Source organism: Sinohyriopsis cumingii, chromosome 15 (genome assembly GCF_028554795.1).
Source record: "Sinohyriopsis cumingii isolate HCF-2022 chromosome 15, ASM2855479v2, whole genome shotgun sequence".
Classification (NCBI taxonomy): domain Eukaryota; kingdom Metazoa; phylum Mollusca; class Bivalvia; order Unionida; family Unionidae; genus Sinohyriopsis; species Sinohyriopsis cumingii.
This window is the reverse complement of record NC_142975.1, coordinates 24,683,075-24,700,931: the sequence shown is the minus strand read 5'-3', so window position 1 is coordinate 24,700,931 and position 17,857 is coordinate 24,683,075. Positions and strand designations below refer to the sequence as shown.

Sequence of the window (17,857 nt, the reverse complement as noted above, 5' to 3'; positions counted from 1 at the left end):
ATAAAGAGTTATTTTAACTTGCTCACGTGGTGTTACAAGTAGATATATTTTGCCTCTGAGTGAGTTAAGCAGGAAAGGGGGCGGAAAAGTAGTAGAGGTGGGGAGGTGTTTAACTTTATAGTGACAACCCAGTAACAGCTCTTTATATGTTATTGTATAATTTTCACTTTCCTACGATAATTAGATATTTATTGCATTATGAGTAAGCTTGATGTGCCTTTTCGTGTAGTTCATTGTCATGAAGCCGTAGGCTATTCGCACGGCTGTCGTGTACCTTAAGTTATCGTAATACAGTTCATGTATGCGCATTTACTCGTCATAAGTCAAATAGTAACCGTTGTTTAAAAATATAATGCTAACTTTGTTTAACCGAAGTCTGTTCAACCCAGATTATTGAATGCTCATTACCGAAACTGTCATCTTGAAATTTTCAGAAGCATGTTATCGATTACTGTGAACTTTTACAGGGGTTGATAGGTTTGTTGTTGTTGTAGGGTTTAATACCATTTTTCAGCACAAGATAGGCTATACATGGCAGCCAGTATAAATGGTGGAGGAAGAACCTGGGAAAACCCCGGAAAGAACCACCGACCCACAAGAAGCAACTGGCAAGCTTTTTCACAGTAAAATATAATTTATATTCTAAGTTCAAAATTTTCTTTTGAATCATCCGCCATATTCATTTTGTAACTGTTTATGTTTAGAGCCTCATTTGTTTGGCGTGCCATATAAGTACATTGGATCCTTAGTAAATATGAATAATATATCATACAATATCAAACTGTGGTATGAAAGCCTTATCTGGAGAGCAGATTACCATGAGAATCTTGTGTTACCTATCGTGGTTGAAAAATTGCAGTTATTGTAAACATAATGATATTTTACGTTATATAGGCTAAATAATCTTATAGTAAGCCAAACTTTCTGGAAAACAATACTTAGGTAGTATATCATTACTTGTATCATATCTTTGTCATTGATAATAGTTTTATTTGCTCTACTGCAAATAGGATCACTTCATAACCTCAGCCATATAGAGGCTATAACATTGTGTCTAGGGCTTTCATGTTTAAATCCCTGACCTTTATGCAGATCTTCTGCTTGCTTGTCTTACAGGCTATAAAATTGGTATACAAACGAAGCACTTGACCTAGGAATGGGGAATGATACCATTTCTGTTCTTTAGCTTTCATTTGTTTCCTTCATCTCTCTTGTACCCTTCATGAAGAATAAGCTGTTCCTTGCTCATGCTAATAGGGTAATGCATCAGTGGTTACTTATTTGGAGCAGTACCTATTCAGTGTTTTGACAGTTCATGACATGTAGGTTGCGAGATTTTATAGTCATGTGACTTGGAATGCAAATGGCGATATCCAGGTCATACTTCAGTAACGATGAACTTTTGTCTCATCTATCATGGGATTGAAGACATGACGAATGCTATGCTCATGATTTTTTTAAGAAAATAAATATTCCTATCAATTTCATGCGGGTATATCTCCATGAAAAGTCAGTGTTTCCCTTTACGCACATTTGTGTGTCGGGGACGTACGCTGGCGAAAATTGATGCACACATTTTGTTGCCGTGCATTTTTTTGATGCAAAGGATTCACATAATGTGATCAGGATGTATTTAATATCCAATGCATTGGACAAGGGATGGCATCGTGTATACTTCGAGCATAGGCATTGACTGGTTTCCCGCCTTGTTGCTCCCTGCATTGCACTCCTGCTTGTAAAGCAGAGTGCAAGGCAGGGAACATATGAAACAAGGAACCAGACTAGCATAGGCATGTTATGACAGAGTAGCTTCCCCATATCTCGTGAGCTGTCTCGCGATTTCCATCGAGCTGAGCAATAATGTCACTAGATGCTTAACCTCAATGCTTGTTGCACTAGAAAGTGATCTACAAATTAAAATGTTGTGCACTAAGAATCATTAGCGAAGATAGTGAAAGATGTAGAACAGAAAAGAGTAACTGTGGATCTGTTACTTTAATGAAAAATGGAGAAAATAATTCCCTTGACTGGAATACAGCACATCCATTAGGATTAACAGTGTGACTTCTGATTGCGTGATTGTGAAGACTGAAAAAGTGAATAATCCTTTTTGTGACAGGGTTTAAGAATTTAAAAAAAAACTGCACTTGTTCACCACAAGATATCTGGAGAGCACATTATACCCCAGTACATTCTTTCACAACAAAGAAATCAGTAAATTTAGCGAGACAATGCGTTATTTGGATTACAAAGTCAGGGGGTCATTGGAGATTTTGTTGGTTTTTAACTTTGCTGCATTAAAGGAAAGATCTTAAAGTTCAAGTGTAACTTATTAGAAAGAAGATGAATCATTAGCCTCCTTGATTTTTGGATAAATTTGTTCTAGGACAAAGTACAATGAAACCAATGATAGTACCCATTTTATGACAGGCAGTAAATTAACTGCCATTTGCTTAAAAAATTTATTAGGCTTTTTGTATTGGCTTGTATGTAATGTGTTGGTCTGTAATATTGCTTCATAAAGATTATCAGGAGACTTTTAAAAGCACGACTTTAAAAGAAAAATGAAGTAATAAAATTATTCTTTGAATGGACAATGCATTTGTTTGTAAATTGTGCATGTTGATTTATTTGTATGTAGAGAGAGAGAGAGAATGTTGTGCAAGTTGCAGTATCCTATTGCAAGCTCATAAAGTATGAGTCAGATGAAAATTTGTCGGTACATTTTTGACCCCCACATTTTTTATTTGACCCCAAGTTCTGACACCAAAGGTTTTTTTAACCCTCAGTTTTACACCCCTGGGGGATACACTGAAAGTCATTAAAGTTTGCTAGACCAGCTTGGATGCAGCTACCCTATGTCAACACCAAATAGTGGCAGTGAATTCCAGTTTTTTATAGGCAGTGGACTCTGACCCTACACCCCAACAAAAATGTCCAAATATCAAAAATGGGGTGGCAACTTGGACTAACTTATAGCTTCATTACAACAGTGCGTTACTAGGATTGCAAATTTATGGTTTATTTATTTGTTTACTTACTTGGTGTAGTTTTAGGCATTGGTTAAATAGTGTCTGTTTCGCTGCTTTTTTCCGTATTTTTACAAATAGGGCATACGAGTCAAGCCGGAAAACAGCTTTGACAGTACAACGCTTCTTGCGAATTTCACAACATAGCATTGTCCCATACGTTTTTGACCTAAATAATTGCATTTTAAAGTTAAATCTTAAATAAAATATTTAAATAACATAACACCTACGCTTTGCTTTCTATGAATGTTATATTTTTCAGAATATTTTTGCCTGATGATTTACAAAAACAGAAAATCAAATAAACTGGTACTTCAAAGACGTATGATGTCCGCCATTATTTCCACGTTACTGTTTCATTTATGATGAAACAGTGTACAACAGGCAGTTAAAATATCCAGATCACTGATTCTGATCTTAAAACACAAATTGCTATTTACATAACATTGATAAAGTTTCGAAACACAAGTTGGTATATTTTTATCATCATGCGGAAATCGAGTGGTGCTAGTTGCTAACTTAAGGATTAATGGTCAGACAGCTATCAAAACACATGCCTGGGAATGTGCTAGACATGCCAACTCTCCCTTTTTGTGGGAGACATTCTGAATTCAACTGCACTCCCGCATTATTTTTTTTCTCCTGGAAAACGTTGGTTCGTCAAATAAATCGGGAAAAATTCATTTTGTTTAATGAAAAATGTTTTGGAAATTCCCCAGTGTGTAAGACCAGAAGTGTGTAGAAGTTCTTTGAAAAGTGCGCAAACTTGAATCCATGTTTGGTGATCTCTTCTACAATGTCGAAAAGAAAGGGAGATTTGGTTGATGTTGGAAAGTCAAATAAATATAAAACTTATGTCCAAGCTTCTTATAGCCTGGAATTTCCATGCCTGGCTTGTGGTAGTGATAAACATACAGCATTTTGCAAGACATGCAATTCATGTTTGACTTTTGCCAGTGGCAGGTGTGACAAAAGTTAAGTTTTTCATCTTACTGTTTATTTTTATGGCCTTAATTGTTTGCTGTAAATTGTAATTTGAGTGCCAGCATTAAAATTATGATTATCTTTAGCAAAATTAGGATACACTGATAGATCGGTTAAATCAGGTACAGTTGAATAAATAACAATGGAATTGATACATCTGCAGATAATACAAATACTAAGACTTCTTTATTATTATTAATTATTATTATTATTATTTAGCCATATGGGGCCATCCATTTAGTATGTACACATGGAGGGGACGTTACCCAAATGCATACGCTTGCATATGGGAGAAAGTCTACTGATAATGTACGTACGCATAAACGGAGGATAGGTGAAATCATGATAATAATTTGTATAATACATAACCTGTTCGACTGGGTTAGTAGGCATTTGAATTTTAGCAGACACTAGACAAAGATTTTAAAGTTACGCAGCTTATTTCTTTGATGCAGCCAGACATTCAGCAGTGGTGGACTATCTGTTTTATTAAACACGTTAATATTATTAATCGATTGTTTTGTGTGGATTAAATGTAGGCCATTCTATTGAAGGGGGGGCTGCATCAAGTATACATATGCAGGTTTTTTTTTATAAAAAAAAGTGCGCATGTGTACAGGGAGGGGCTAAGATTCACCATATTTTTGCGTACTTACTACCGTAATTGGATGGCCCATAAACCCGAAAATGTATTTTAACAATTTAGATATATCAGCTCTTTCGTGAGAACATTTGCCTAAGATGTATAATAAGATGAGGAAGGGAAACAAATACTTAATTGTGCCTGAAGTTTCAATAAAAGGTAAGAAACCTTAAACGCAATTCATTTTTGCAAATGAATGCAATTTATATTTTGTTGTCTTTTGTTTTTGAGTCAATATTTTAAATTTCATGTTCTTTATTTCACAGGCACTTAACATCTGCACAGACAAACAATTATAGATGGAAGTCGTTTTTGTTTCCCTAACAGAAGGCAAAGTTTACATTTTTTAGGCGACTTAGTCGCCCACTTTGCCTGTAGCATGACCCCTGAGTCTTGTATATTAAGTATTCCTGCTGTATTATCTTAGGTTCTATACTGTTCCTGTCCATTAATAAACCCCATGACCAGCAGAGAGTGTTGTAGTTCAGCATTTCACCTTAATTATAGTGCCACACATTTGTTCATTGACCTACTGTAAAATGACATGACCTGATTATGAAACCTGACACTATTACTGGTAGTTTAACTGACTGAAATACAAGAAAGGTCCCATGACTGAGTGACTTCATTTCTTTTGAACTTAAGTTCAGCAACAATAATCTATGGCTTGTTTTACTCCAGAGATATTTTTCTATTCATCAAGCCATCATTGATTTTTCTGAGCTGCACCAAACTGAAGGTACTGGCTCTAAAACGTACTAATTTGGCCTGCCTCAGGAGTAAAACAATCTGAAGATTAATATGATCATGTGCCTTCAGAGATGAAAATAGCATAAAGAAATTGAAGGTCAAGTGTGTAACAAAAGTTTTTGGAAATTGCTTAACTTGCCTTTTTTTTAAAGCATGATAGACAGTGTCCTATGTATGAAAGGGTCATGCGGGTAACCTGATGTAAATTGTCACTGTATGATTTTTTTCTTCAGATTATTGCTTTTTTTAACAAAAGCTTGCATCTAGCACCTTTAGTTACAGGGATATAATGGCAGATATCGCTGTATCTGGGAAGTACCAGTTTAGAAGATTGTCATTTTTCGTAAACCACTGGACAAATATACATGTATTCAGAAAAATATACAATTCGTAGAAAGGTATTATGTTATTGATGATATACTTTAAAATGCAATTATGCAGGTCAGAAATGCATGTTTTGTGGAATTCATGAGAAGCGCTGTAAGCTCAAGTTTGTTTTCTAAATTGACTCGCACTTGTGAAAATACAAGATAAGAAGCAGTGAAGCAAATACTGTTTAACCAGTGCCTAATATTACTTCAAATACGTAGAATAATAATCCTGAATGTCCTGATATACCACTTGTCTTGAATATCTTGATGTATTATAATGATACAGTCCAGAATGTCTCTGAATCAGTTCTCAAAAATTCCAAAACACACACACATACACACAAAGCCCCACTTGACCTGAGATACACTAGAATGTTCTGGAGAACTATGGAAACATGGTTTGGCCTTGTATGCAATCTTCGTATTCTTGTTTGCTATCTACAATCGTGACAAAAGTCAGGTATGCAAAAACTCAACCTGCAACTTGCAATCTCTGACAAAAGTAAAATACTCGATATAAATTAAATATACTAAAAGTTATTCATGATGAATTATTTAAGCTACCTATCTGGTGAAGTTAGCTAACTTTATACTTGCACACCACTTTTTTGCTTTAAATTAAGTGCTCGGTTTTTAACACAGCTCTACTTTCAATTTTACTTTCAAGTTTAGTTTTTTATTGTTACCAAATCTATTAGCAATTGTATGTACTGGTGTTTTTGTTAATTTTAGTAGTCCACAATAAAGATGTCAGTGGGTACTTGGGTACCCACCCATTCATAATTATCTGGCTAATAAAATAAGCCATACAGTACCAATTTAGTTTATGTAAAAATAAATGTCTCCAAGTTATGTCTGGTGCCTTTAGGAGTGAGCAAGATACATTATAATGAGTACAGTTCAAGGCTCGTGTTTTGTGACTCTTGACTGCTGCCAATTTATCCATTCTAAACCTTCATATACTGATCTTATATTTTCAAAAGGTACAACCATTTGGATATGTACGTCAAATAATTTCCTTATTTTCTATTTATAGTAGCTCTATGACAGAAAACAGATGGGTTTCTTGAATTTGAAACCATATGTCACAGATTCACGGTTACCTGGTAGACATTTCCTAAAACTTTGACAGCTTGACTTCCTTAGCAGGGACGTGGGTAGGTGTGGTCTCAGGATGTACACGTTATCTTGCACTCACAGTATCATAATGATTGTCCCTTGTGCAGTCTTGCGTCTGGAGAGGCTTGAAAGATTGAAGACCATAAGCATAACTTTAAGGCATGGAATAAAGTTCCTTCCTCATTATCTGCAGAATTTTTGAGGATAGTCTTGGAGAACCAGTACCCATGTCTTTCCAGAGACTTATAGTTAGTGGACCGCGTTCAAATAGAGGTTATAAACAGGTGGTTAGTAACACCCTCCCATTAGGTAGGGACAGTACCATTTGTTTCCATTAGGACCGCATGGATGATCAGCACCCTCCTTCTATCAGAAGGGCACAAAGTGAGTTGTGCACCTACTCAGCTTCTGTGGGGGCTTGAGTTATTCCCCGCATCATAAGAGGGGGCAGTAGGACCTTTTCTGGTGGCAGTATGAAGCACCCCAGTGAGAGGATAGCTTTGATTAAATCTGTTACTATAGATCCAGTGAAGGGTCTTGCTACAGATCTCAGTCACCTAATGGGTCTTCTCTTGGTTTACCGGGTTCTGAACACTGGTTATTGGAGCCTCTATGGTTTGATAAGCAGGATGATCCCCCCCACCAAATTCCAGACTGCAATTACATCACATGAGGGATTGGGAATTATCTTACAGATTTTGATTAAGGAAGTGGAATGGATGAGCATTCCCCATCCACCCCTTCCTTCCCTTTTATCCCAATAAATCCCTATAAATGTAGGGCCTTCCGCCACCTGGAAGTAAGTGGCCCTTTTCCTACTTGCAGCCATGGACTTCTGGACCTTGGCAGCATGGCAGAAAGGTCGTTGCTTCAGGCCATGGACCTACATCATCTTGTGAGATTAGGTCAGAAGCAGGGAGGTATTGGACCTTCTTCTCCCAACTATGATGCATTAGGCATTGGATTCTTCTCATTCCCGAAAAGGGTGGAAAACACTGTGTGAAGACAGTAGCCTCTGAGAGAAATGCCATAATGTGACTGGGCAATCTCCATTGACCTTAAGAATAAATTCACATTCCAGTCTTTTCTCCTCGTATGTATAACCTTTAATTTTGCTTGGATGGTAGATCTTTCAACTTTGCACTTTGTCATCTGGATTATTTTCCACACTCCGAGTTGTGGGTTTAGTTATCGTCCACCTAAACAGAAGTGTGCAGAAATTTTATCAAAACCAAGTTGTCCATGGACATGTAAATTAAAAAGTTTACTTGTCCATATAAATACCCACTTGTTTGTATTTTCATAGTTTAAAAAATTAGTGGAACTGTGAAAATGTTAAATTTATTCAATTTGCATTTAAATGTATGTATTATGGATCTGGGACATATAAAATATACTGGATATGTCTTATTTTCTTAACTGTTATGGTCAGGGTATACAAGTCAAACAGAAATGCATTCTTGGTCCATAACTACTAGCATCTGAAAGGATGAATATGAAATTTAACTCTGCATACTTTATCCTTGACATTTTTCACTCTAGGTGAAATCTACACTGCAGTTCTGTTGTGATCAGTTCCAACTCCATTTTTGATTTGTGCTCACAAAGAAATAAAGTCCGAAAAACATTTTCTCAGCTTGGCTATGGAATATGCTGTGTTAAACAGCTTATTACATTTGGTTTGGCTCACATTGATCAAGCTGTATAATTCACCCTCAACATCTTTTTTCTCAGATTGGCATTTTCATAATCAAATTTTAATTGATACTGCCATGTCAGCCTATTCTGCACGTTGGGTAATTTTGAACAACGATACATCATTTCTGTAAACATTGGGTCACGTGTTATTTTGGTTCAAAAATCCATTTTGTATCAAGAAAGAACAATCATACATTAATTAAGAAAAGTGATATTATTAAAATGTACAAAAATATCCCACATTTAGACTCGAAATGCACATAAAAATATGATTTCTACATGGCAACATGAAGACCCATTCCATGACCTTCTTGAGCCTGTAACCCAGAAAATTCGATTTACTTTGCATCTATTAGAATCATACAGATAAATACATTATATTAAAGATGGAAATGTGTACCTTAAAACAAAACTGTATTTTAATCCAAGTTTCCAATTTTGCAAGAATTTGTCCCACACATACAAAATAGTCTGCTACCCAATGTCTCTACCTGCCACTAGAATATAAATTATCAACAAATTCCACGGCGTACAGTCTGTTTCAAAATTCTATAGTAATTTTTCCCCGTCAACAAGACATTGTAATCACATTACATCTTATTCAGTGTTGTTTTTCTTCCCCATAATAGCTTATTTTTCATAAAATGTTGAACTTTACTAACTTTTTTACAAGATCGGTTTAGTTTGCTTAATATCTCTTGCCATTTATTGGCATTTTTACGTTGAATTTTGTAAAACTAGCTATAATCCTGACCTAATTACTCGACTGAACTGCTGACAGAAAGAGTCCAAAGTAATATATTTCATTTCTGTAGCCCAATTGGTAAACATTACATCTTTTCAAAGCTATGCACAGAATAGGATGACATATTGCGAGTCAGGAAAACGGGGTGGTGTCCTCTGTGTCCAAAATTAATATTATTTTGAACAGAATATTCTGGTTTCAAATGGTAAGCATTGCTGTATTTTATTTTCGTCAATCGCTCGAATTCAGTATGCGTTTTGCTTCAATAATGGAAATTTAAACCTTAGGTGTGCAGAAATGCCTGACAGCAGTGTATGTATTGTGCTTTGCATTTTTACGGTGTGTTAACCGTCTTTTCTTGGGATATCCTGCAAACAATCCACTGGTTTCTTCTGCAGTTGAGGAGTATCTTTTACCACTGAGTCAGACATTTTATCAATATGACTATACTACATGTACTATGGTTTTTGTACAGATAAAGTTATTTCATGTATTTTATTGATTAAATGTCAGGCTGTTGTGTATAATACAAGATATAATTTTTGTTGATCTTAATTGGCCTAGTGCCAAAGAAACTTGTTCAGCTAAGAATCTTTGGACTTCATTTTCTCTTTTTCTTTTTCTGTATTTCCTGTCATAGTCATGTTTAGTTTTAGCCCATTTTGTTGACTTTCCATTCAACCTTTCACCATTCAGCCAAAGCTTATAAGAAAATGATCCATCCATATGAACTCCCATGCAACTTCATCACAGTCATGCATAATGGTTTAAAGGAGTCCAGCAGTTGGTTCAAAATGACAGATTCTCAGAGAAGCTCTATCCTTTAGCCAATGAAATTATTCTGATATAACCATTAAAAGTTATTACCTAAGCTGGTACTGTCTGCTTCCATTGGCTATATCCATAGAAGCTGCACCTGGTTTTAGTACTAATATATAAATTTCAGCATATGCTATATAAATTTACAATGCACCCATATGGCATTCACTGGTATTAGTAAAAATGGTGCTTGTGCAAACATTGCTCAGACAAAATGGGAATTAGTGCCCCATTTAAATTACAAGCCACAATTTCAATGGACAAGTGACCTTGCAAAAGTTGCTTGTCCGTAAGAAAAAATTGTTAAACTTTGACAGTACGTACAATGGATTTCTGTACCCCTGCTAAGATCATTGGGTATCTATATACAGTATTTCAATGACTGGTTGATCCACAATGGCTGATTAGTCATTCATGTAAGATCTGGCTCTTAAGTTGGTCAATGATGACCAGACTGGGCCCTTTACCCAAGCTAGAAAAGGTTGGAGCTGGTTCTGTCGCAAGATTTTGTATATTTGAGATGAATTTCCTCATGAACAGAAGATTAGTCTGTGTCCTGCTTGACAGAGTAGACATGATCCTAGCCCAGTTGGAGGCACTATTTCTTTGTTCTCTGGGGACCTTGAACTCCTCAGTGAACATGGCTCCCCCTCGGCAAACTGCACTTTAGCCCCCACCCCATTTTCTTATTCTGGCAAAAAGAAAACTGCACAGGAATCATCTGAATGATCAAATTTTTCTTTGTCAAGATTTTCACCATTTTCTGATTTATGGACAAATTAGGACCAGTTTCTGGCTGGAGTCCCCACTTCTACCTGTTCATCGACATGTCAGTTTCAGGGTGGGGACTTATTCATCAGGATTTATTTTCCGGGAATCTGTCCTTATCATCAATAATTTGAAAATGAGGGCAGTGTTCTAAGCCCTTCAAGGTCTGTCAACAAGTTAAGGGGTTTCCGCATGATGGTCTTCTTTGATAACATACCTCAGGAGACAAGGAGGCACACATAAGCCTTCTCTTTACATAAAGGGTTTTTATCTCTTTCTATGTGCAGCTTCAGAAGATTACTCTCTGAATTTACAACATTCCTATCAGAGAAAATTTGTTGTGCAACTGGTGCAGTAGGAAACATGTTAATACTAGCTGATTCTCTGTGAGTGAAGTGGCCGATTTTTGATTTCGAAGAGAAACAATGCATGATATCTGCCATCAGCAAGCTATACAGCAGCCCTTTCCAATATGTTCATATTTTCTAAAGGTCTAACCATCTGTTCAGGCACTAATATTACTGACCTGAACAGGTATTTTGAGCTGTGAAGACCACTGTCTTGTGCTTTAATACCTGGATAGAATCCTAAGTGTCTTGTTGTTTTTAGCAAAAGATCAACCTTAATGCCTAGTTAAGAGTTTTATGTTTCTATTTAGGATAAGAAAGGGTAAGAAATGTCTTTTTTAAGGGTTCAGGTGGTATTTCAGCTTCCACTATTTCATGGTGATTATAGTGACGATCAAGGCAGCTTATCAGTCCCATAACAAGAGGGATGTTTTGTTCATGAAGATTAAAGCACATGAAGTTGAAGTCATTACTGCCTCTTCAGCTGATCAAATTCAGTCATCTCTGGAGGATGTCATGGAAGCCACATTTTCACAATCTCACACTTCCCTCTAATCTTTCTGTCTTCATTTCTAAGTGCACCAAAATTAAAGCATTTTTTTTTCTAGGACCCATAGTCCTGGCACAAAATGTGGCCCAAGTAGATACCATCAAACAGTTGTGCACACAAGAGTGAGTTTTCCTTTTTTCTCTTTGCCAGATTTGGGGGGTCATTAGCCTTTTTGGGAAGAGATTGTGTATAAATTCTACCACATGACCATCATGGCTCGAGCAGTTTCATATACGCATATTTTTCTCATACACTAAAAAAGTTTCTTAAAGTACCAAAAGCTAACATGTTAAAACTTTATTCAGTGGTCATGCTGGCTTCGCCAGTGTCACAAATTGCGATTTATTTTCCTTATATTGTTGGCCATTTAAACTTGTATATACAACCTTGGGTTTGGAGTAATGAAATTCAGAAGCACCATGAAGGAATCTGCTAACTTGATATAAGATGCACTGGAATTGATTTATTGTTAGATAAACAAATTCTTTGATCATATTGACAAACCATTTAAACAGTGCATTGATATATCATGATCCGCTGACTTCTGACCTCAGTACTGTATGCTGTGATATCTGTTTGTTTTTTTTTTAAGTTGGCGGGGGTCATTTCTGGTAGCAGAGATCAAATGGATGAGGTGCTATCTCATAATGAATATTTCGGACAAAGTATTGTCGGACTATCTGCAGCTTGCTAGTAATTCATATATTTATTTAGACTAACCTTTGTATGTGGACAGTAAGTAAAATTCCTCTTCTTTTCAGTAGTAGAATTAAATCCTTCAGAATGCTAACATTTTCTGTAGTAATCCCTGTTAAAGCAGAACACCTGTTTTTTCTTTCAAATTTCTGATACATGCATGCAAGGCAGCATCACTCTACTACCAGAAATATTTTTAAAAAATATAAAAAAATAAAAACAGACCAGAGATCTACTTGTTGGGGTATCCATTGGTCATGCTTCCAGGATTAGCTACAGTTGATCAACTTTTTCAAGGCTGGAACATTAACTTACACAGTTGACCAAATGCTGGCTAATTCCTTGTTTTTTTTTTAAATGTACACAGAAAAAAAGTTGCTGAAACTGCAAAGAAAACTGATTATCTTTTAAACATATATCGTTCTGAAATATATAAAAATTCAGTCTCAGTCTGTTTGGTCCTCCATAGCTCTCATTTAGCAGTAACTTCAATAACACAAAAATCTTTAATGACCAAAACAAACCCCAAAAAACTTTCAAAGGAAGTCAGCACCAAATTTAAATAAAGGAAAGGAATCTGATGGATTGTTGCATTTTTGAAAGTGTCTGGAACATGATTATTGTGCATGAATGTTTCATTTTTGAAGGAAAAACATTTTGTTTTTGGTCACATTAAAAATTGAAGATGGGGTCTCTTGCAAAGACGTTTTATAAACATTTTAATTTCCCTAGCCTTCTTCCCTGGGTATCCTCAGCAAGATGAAAGGCCAATTTAAGTACATGTACATGAAAACAACTATAGCCACATGTTATTTGCATCAGTTTCTGTGAATTGTTTAGTGACAATTGGATATAGATCAAAACTAGGACTACCAATTTTTGTATTGTTTTCTAATGGGATGTGAGTAGTATATGAATTTTATAATGTGATCTATATTTGAATTTATGGATTTCTTATATACATAACAGATTATGGATTGTACTACACAAATATAAGTTGGTTAATATACAAGTGTTTCTCAGGCTAGCTTATCTTCTTTTAATTAAAAGCACATAATTTTGCTTCCACTGTTATTAACTCTCCCCCCCCCCCGAAATATTTTATGTAAATCCATCATTTTCTTCAGCTAATGAACTTGGTTGGTTATAGCACAGTTCAGTCTATAATACAGTCGGGTTCTGTGGACCTCAATGCATGTGTTATAGTGGCGTCACACTGTACTTATATAATAGCTACAGAATATTTATTGCTGATAATGAAATGTACTTTTATTGGGGGGGGGTAAGCTAATTTTAATGATTTAATGGTACTTACCATTGATATTGCCTGAGTACCTCCTGCTGTGCACTAATGTAACTTTAATTGGTCTGTAAGCTGAATTGTTCCCTATTTATACATTTAAATCCTGTGTACTTTTTGCAGATGACCTAGATAAAGTGATGACAAGGAGATGATTGGAGGCATTTTCATATACAACCACAAGGGAGAGGTGCTGATCTCCCGAGTGTATAGAGACGACATTGGGTAGCTATACGTATTTCTTGTTATAGTCTGATTTACATTCCTTTGTTTTACATGCATTGCTAGATACCAGAGTGATGGAATCAGCTTCAATATATATTAGTGTTTTGTGTTGAAGTTTGATGGGTTGGTCAACTGGTGGAATGTTGGTAGGGAGCAGTAATACACTCTTTTGACACCAATGAAACCTGTTAAGCACTGGTCTTTTTTTTTGCCATTATTAGGTTTGGCAAGGCTTTTATCTCCTCGTTATCATATATATATATATATATATATATATATATATATATATATATATATATATATATATATATATATACACACATACATCTATATATATACACATATATATACACATATATACACACATATATATACATATACACACACACATATATATATATATATATATATATATATATATATATATATATATATATATATATATATATATACAGAAGTTTCACTTGGATTTTAAGACTCCTTTTGGGAAAAATAGGAGTCCCATACCCAGAAGCCTATTGGGCATACATGAAGTGCCTAAATTTCCAGATGAGAAGAACCAATGTTTGCCATTAAGTTTAATTTTACAAATTATTTACACCACTGACATATACCATTAGAGTGAGACTGAATTACCGGTGTGTCTTGCCAAGCAAAGGTCATACTCAAAGCACTAAGCAAGGCATCACACTTTCTTTCATATGGCTACTGTTCCTTGTGACCTATCAGTTACAGCAACTTTAGCACTCTTCTGAATCTCTTTACAATCTTCTTCAATTTGCTGTTGTTCATTTAATGTACTCTTATAATGACCATATGTATGTCACTGGGTCTTTCTGCCACTGAATTTAGTCATTGTAAATATCATCACATTTTCCCACCACTCAGCTGCTAGGAAAAGTCTTTGAACTTGCCAACCAGCTATTGTATCATGTTCTTCTGAGGTACTCTTATAATGACAAAATGTACATATTGGTGTTTCAGCCACTGAATTCTCTCATTGTAAATATCAGCACAGCTAAACTGATTTATTGATGACCATAATTTCCCACTCTGCAAGTTTTTTGAAGCCGGACCGGCAAGCCTTTGAATTAGCCGTCCAGCTGTTGTATGCGTACTGAGGACACCTGCGTACGTGATTTTCTGCGTCCCAGATATAAAACAATTGCTTCCAAATACGCATGATTAATCATTAAGTATTACCGATATATATATATAGTTTTATAAATAAACACCAAATAAATAAGTTTTTCTTTGTCAAGTAACTGCTTCTGTAGCCTAATAGTTAGAATGTCCGCCAAGGATGTTGGAGATTGTGGGTTCGAACCCAGGCTGAATCATGCCAAAGACTTTTAAAATTGGTACTAATAGCTGCCTTGCTAGCCACTTAGCATTAAGAGTTTAGTGCTAGGAATAGTCAGCCTGGTGACAGGATAATGTGGATGGGACATCATACTACATGGCTGCCACATAATGCACCACTGCTAGATATTATTTGACTAATAGAACAATTTTTAAAACATGCTTTTCGACATAGACAGCTGTTTCACGAACCAAATGATTTGTTCTGTTTTTGACAAAAGGAATCTTGTTTGTAAATTTGAATCAATAGATAGTCAGATTCCCTGCTTGTTATTGTCCCTGCATTGCATTCCACAATGGTAGAGACCAAAGCAATCAGGGAACAAGGCTACTCAACAGCATGAAGCAGTGATATAATACACAATGTGTTCGCATACATGTAAAGGATTGTTGAAACCAGTTGGAATAATGTTAATGATCTCAAACTGGTTTGGCATCTTAAAAATAAATGTAAATTTCACATAGAAACGAATAGCTTCATTGGAAAAATGCCTTATTGACAGTTATTTCAATGTGATTTTAAAACAATTATTCAGCCATTAAACAGACCAGTTTGCCTGCCCAAAGTTTTTTCTATATCCTGCGAGGATGGCTTCATTTCATATTGTTATGGAGTATACACACTATGTATATGTATGAATGATGAGGTACATTATACTGAATGTTCAAAAGGTTGATGTCAACAACAAGCTGTCTGAATAGTCAGATTGGCTTTGGTGGCAAACCTTGTCAGATCCGTATCAGGGCTGCACTAGTGTGTGCATTGTAGCAACTGTTTCAGATACTATTGAGCATACTTTCCAAGTGACAAATGCAAAGTCAGCATCTGTACATGGTGTTGGTGAATGCTTGAGTGCACAGTGTTTCAGCAACAAGATGTCCACATATGAGGCCAGTCAGCCAAGTTTGAAACTGCAGTGTTGAGTAAAAAAAGTGGTTTCCCACTACCCTGGGTACAGTAATAGCAAAAGTTTGTGGTGCAAGCCATATGAGACAAAATATAAAAGATGCCAATGTTGCCATGTGTGCAACCCAATGTTTGCCATGTCCTGTTGTTAAATCCAGGTTAACACTTGTGGTTTCCCACTTATGGCGGATACTTGATGCAGGTTCTTCTTCACAGACACCTTGAAAATGCATGACTGCCTTTGCTACGGCCCAAGAGGGCCCCTTCAAAATAATGATCGTGCTTGTTTTTTTACATTGATCACTGCTCACCATAGAACTTGCTTTGGTGTTTCAATATAATTTAACACATATAAAGGTTTTAATGCAGAAATTTGCATTTGAACTTCCACATATATATCCACAGTTTGTCCTGACACTGCATTTGAGAATTATTGCAACATCTCAAGACTTTGCTAAGCTGTGTCAGTTTCCTCATTATTGGTCTCTGTGTCTTTACAATTTAAGATTACATTGGAATCACTTTATAATGAATCCATGGGCTTCTTCTTTTAAACATATTATGATCGCCGCAGTAATCTGATGTACATGGAAATTGTTCTCCATCTAACTTTGGAAGTGCCTGCTGATTCATATTATTACAATGCTAGGACATGTCATTAAAACAAGTTTCACAGCATCTTTACCAGGTTAAAATTTGATGGTGATAATTGTCTGATAATCTTGTAAATTGCCATGACCTTTATATAACTCAAACTCAGGAACTGGCAGTTGTTGTGCTTTTGTTTCAGCCTCAGTGGCAATAACAGCTTTAAGATGACAGCAACACTCATTCATTGCCAACCACCTGTGCTATTTTGGCCTACCTGGCCTATGTAAGAATTTTGATATAATACTGCACTGCTGTTTGCTTCAGTCATACGTGGCTCATCTGGGGAAAGTCTTAACATTACAAGTATCTCAGCTTGTCTCCTTCCACTTGGCATTCATATCCCATGCTCTTGCAATAGTCGCTTGAGCTGGTACACAGCACACTGGTATATAAGGAAACTTTTCAACTAATTGCATATTCTGTAAGTAAATTTGTCATTTTTACTCTACATTGATCTGAAACTGCAATTGCTTTTCTTTTTGTCCTGAATGGTGTAGATGTTGATGGGTTTTTCGAAACAACAGGTTCAGTGAGTCATCACCAGCATGTGTGCAATAATAGAGAATGGATCTGCGTGTTTGACAAAGCTCATTATGTGACCTTAGTCTAATGCCACATTTAAGGCATGGTCAAGCACTGACACCAACACATAACATGAGCAAATGCAATTTACAGTATTTATAATGGCATGTTCAGCCTCACAGCTAATATTTTCCAAGGCATATACCTTTGCATTTATTGTATCCAATTGTCATTGACCTTTTTAAATATATGTGGAAACTTTATCTGCTTGGTTCATTTTTCCATTTGCCACTGTTCTATCTTATGTACATATGGTGGCATGTGAATAATAAGCTGAGGTTGATGGTATGAATTTTTACATAGTCCACCGG

At 35.9% G+C, this 17,857-nt stretch overlaps 1 protein-coding gene across 3 annotated transcripts in view; it reads left to right on the top strand.

Annotated features, from left to right (window-relative positions):
• LOC149781421 (AP-2 complex subunit mu) overlaps positions 1-17,857 on the top strand; it is an 85,055-nt gene that overhangs the window by 239 nt on the left and 66,959 nt on the right. For 2 of the 3 annotated variants that reach the window (XM_089935510.1, XM_089935512.1), the window contains exon 2: positions 13,943-14,044. In XM_089935510.1, coding sequence (XP_089791636.1) covers positions 13,971-14,044 — 74 coding nt within the window. In that variant the 5' untranslated portion in view covers positions 13,943-13,970. Of the gene's footprint in view, positions 1-11,881; positions 11,946-13,942; positions 14,045-17,857 lie in introns of all 3 variants that reach the window. The other variant, XM_089935511.1, reaches the window with a different exon arrangement.